The sequence below is a fragment of the Nematolebias whitei genome, chromosome 12, assembly GCF_014905685.2.
Source record: "Nematolebias whitei isolate Nwh7 chromosome 12, NemWhi1, whole genome shotgun sequence".
NCBI classification, from domain to species: Eukaryota; Metazoa; Chordata; class Actinopteri; order Cyprinodontiformes; family Rivulidae; genus Nematolebias; species Nematolebias whitei.
In genome coordinates this window covers 48,803,142-48,807,019 of record NC_056509.1, presented here as the reverse complement: position 1 = coordinate 48,807,019, position 3,878 = coordinate 48,803,142, and the positions used below count along the sequence as shown (strand labels likewise).

The 3,878-nt window shown below is 45.0% G+C and overlaps 1 protein-coding gene across 1 annotated transcript in view; it reads left to right on the top strand.

Annotated features, from left to right (window-relative positions):
* crnkl1 (crooked neck pre-mRNA splicing factor 1) overlaps positions 1 to 3,878 on the top strand; it is a gene marked incomplete at both ends in the record, with an annotated part of 30,937 nt that overhangs the window by 17,173 nt on the left and 9,886 nt on the right. The window contains 1 exon segment of the mRNA XM_037686032.1: positions 429 to 668. Coding sequence (XP_037541960.1) covers positions 429 to 668 — 240 coding nt within the window.

Sequence of the window (3,878 nt, the reverse complement as noted above, 5' to 3'; positions counted from 1 at the left end):
GAGACACTGAGAGTGAGACAGACAGAGACACAGAGAGAGAGACTGAGTGAGACAGACAGAGACACACAGAGAGCCTGTTTCTGCTGCTTTAGTTAATCTAAATAAATATTAACGTTAACAGACGGATATTTAAGCCCAGATAATCTGTAGGTATAGAAACGTTTCAGTCAACAGATTATTTTCTGCTTTAATCCACGCTGAAGACCTGGGGTGTTTAAAAACACAAATGAGGGTTCAAACCTGCAGAGAGAAGCTGATTTCAGAATCAGTGAAGGTCTCAGATGAAGCTCTCAGCTTCCATGTGTTCCAGTAAAACCAGCCATGTACTGGTACAGGCTGACTGTGGTCTGACACAAACCATGAACTGAACTCATCTCGTCCAATCAGCTCTGACTTGGAGTTAAAGCCCCTCCCTTTTCTTCCGGCAGGGCACAGCCATCGGGAAATGTCCGAAGAACAAACTGTTCAAGGGCTACATCGAGCTGGAGCTGCAGCTCCGTGAGTTCGACCGCTGCAGGAAACTCTACGAGAAGTACCTGGAGTTCACTCCTGAAAACTGCACCACCTGGATCAAGTTCTCGGAGCTGGAGACCATCCTGGGAGACGTGGACAGAGCTCGCGCCATCTTTGAACTCGCCATCGGACAGCTGCGCTTGGACATGCCCGAGGTTTGGCTTCCAGCTTTGTGTAGGAAGTAAAACCTGGTTGGTTGATGCAGCGATTCCCAATCTGGGGGGCCCCGACACCTGTGGGGGGGCGCTAGTGAGCACAGGGGGGTCACATAATGTGTCTGCTCAGAGTTAGAGGTTGTAAAAATATCCATTTGTGTACCAGCTTTAAAAAATGCTTTTATTTTTAATTATCTTCTTCTTTTGGCTTTTCCCTCTTCAGATGTCTCCACAGCGAGTCCTCCTCCATCTCACTCTGTCCTCTGTGTCCTGCTGTCCTCATACATGTCCTGCTGTCCTCATACATGTCCTGTACTAGTCTAACATACTTTTCTGCCACTCCAGATTTCCTCATGTAACACCACACCTCCTCCCTCAGCACTCTGTCTGATAGCCTGATGCACCCAAACAGGACTCCAGTCAGCATCAGGTGAAAAGGAGGAACCCAGACCCAGACCAGTGGTCATTCCATATGTTGAGGGGGTATCAGAGAAACTGAGACGTTTATTTTCTAAACATAACGTCCCAGTGGCTTTTAAACCCCAAAATACATTAAAGACTGGTTCATCCCAAAGATCCAGTCCCCCGGCACAAACAGAGTAATGTTGTGTATGCTGTTCAGTGTCAGGAGGGTGATCAGTCTTACATCGCGGAAACTAAACAGCCACTGGCCAAAAGGATGGACCAGTACAGAAGATCAACATCATCAGGCCAGGACTCTGAGGTCTACACTCATCTCCAGGCCAGCGGTCACTCTTTCAGGGATGATGTTCACATCCTGGACAGAGAGGAACGATGGTTTGAGAGAGGAGTAAAGGAGGCCATCTTTGTGAAAAGAAACCGTCCATCATTAAACAGGGGCGGAGCCTCCAGGTTCAACTGTCCCCCTCTTACAATGCTGTGATTGCTAGTATCACTCAGCCCTCTGTGAACAGTAAACAGCCATCAGGTGCTAATGATCCATTGTTAGGCTGATGGTCCTTCTTGACCATGTGATCAGCTGGTTTTGGTTGTCAGCAGCAAAACTGGTTGATCCACTCTGAGAAGGTGCTATTTAAGAGACTGAGCTGAATACAGCACCTCAGACTGAGGAAGTCTCTCGGATGAGAGACGAAATGTTTCTACATTTTTTTTGTTTTGTTTTTTTGAATGTCCAGAGGACCAGATTGAACTTTTTTGGACTCTGTCAGATGTTTTTTCTAAATCCACAGACACAGTGGAGTTCTTTCTGACCCTCTCTTGACTTCTCCATCATCATCCTCAAAGCAAAGATGGATCTGTGGTGCTCTTTCTCAGCATGAACCATCCTGCTGCTCACAGATAGTCACCTCTCGTCTAAGTCTTGCTTCCACAACTCTCTCCCAGATCTTCATCGTGTGACTCATCAACTTAATTCCCCTGTAGTTGCTACAACTCTGTACATCACCTTGTTCTTAAAAATGGCCACCAGCACTTCTTCTCCATTCCTCATACATTTTCTCACCCTCAAATATGTCATTGAATATTTGAGTCCAAAACCTCACTGCCATCTCTCCAAGGCATTTCCAAACCTCCACTGGTCATCAGGTCCTACTGCCTTCACCTTCTTCATTCTTTTCAGAGCTTTCTGGACTTCACCCTCACTAATCTTTCCCACTTCCTGGTCCACAGTTTCTATGACCTCTACTCTTCTTTCTCTTTCATTCTCTTCATTCATTAGCTCCTCAAAGTACTCCTTCCATCTTCCCGTCACACTCTCCTCACTTGTTAGAACATTATCATTCCTATCTTTAGTAAGTTTAACCTGCTGCACATCCTTTCCAGTCTGATCCCTCCGTCTTGCCAGTTGGTACAAGTCCTTCTCACCCTCTTTAGTGTCCAGTCTCCCATACAACTCATCATACATCTTCTGATTTGTCTTAGCTACTTCCCTTTGTTCTACGTCCCATCTCCTTATATTCCTGTCTCCTCTCTTCAGTCCTCTCTCTGTCATATTTCTTCTTGTCTAACCTCTTTCTTTGAACATCTTCCTGCACTTCTCTATTCCACCACCAGGTTTCCTGATCATCCATTCTCTGTCCAGATGACACACCAAGTACCTTCCTACCTGTCTCTCTAATTACTGTTGCTGTAGCAGTCCAGTCATCAGGAAGCTCTTTCTTACCACCCAGAGCCTTTAACAGCTCCTCTCTGAACTTATCACAACATTCTTCCTTCTTCATCTTCCACCATTTGGTCTTCTTCTCTGATTTGACTCTTTTGCTCTTCTTCACAACAACAGTCATTCTACACACAACCATCCGATGCTGCCTGGCCACGCTCTCCCCTGCCACAACCTTACAGTCTCCAATCTCCCTCAGGTTTCCTCTTCTACACAGAATGTAGTCGACCTGTGTACTCCTTCCTCCACTCTTATAGGTCACTCTATGCTCCTCCCTCTTTTGGAAACAGGTGTTGACTACAGCCATTTCCATTCTCTTGGTGAAATCCACCACCATCTGTCCTTCCTGGTTTCTTTCCTTGACACCAAACCTACCCATCACTTCCTCATCCTCTGTTTCCTTCACCAACATGTCCATTCAGGTCTGCTCTCTAAATGTTTTTGTAAAATCTGGTTCATCAGATTTAATTCAGTTCAGTTTATTTATACAGCACCAAGTCACAACAGAAGTCGTGTCAGGGCACTGAACAGAAATATTCATATATATACATATATATATATGTATATATATATATATATATATGAATATTCAGGTCTCTCTTGTAAATGAGTCCTCGATGCTAAATGGGATTTACCTGTCTAAATAAAGGTTGAAAAAAAAAGAAAAAAAAGCAATATAAAATAAGTTAACAGAAACATTCATATATAAAAAAAATAATTTTATCTTATTTATCTGAGGAGCAGACTGCTTTGAGTAACTCATAGCAGAACTCTTCTGGACACGCCTCCAGAATCAGTCCTAAAGTGCAGGTGCAAATCCAGGCTGAGTTGAGCCAGGCCGAGTAGGGGTGTGCAGGGCTGAGCAGAGTTGAGGCTGATTAGGGACAGTGCAAAAGGGGCACAAGGTCCACATTTTCACCTTACGTTCATGTTTGTTCACTGCTTTTCCACTATTCTCTGGTTCTGCTCGTCTCTGGTTCTGCTCGTCTCTGGTTCTGTTCGTCTCTGGTTCTGCTCGTCTCTGGTTCTGCTCGTCTCTGGTTCTGCTCGTCTCTGGTTCTGCTCGTCTC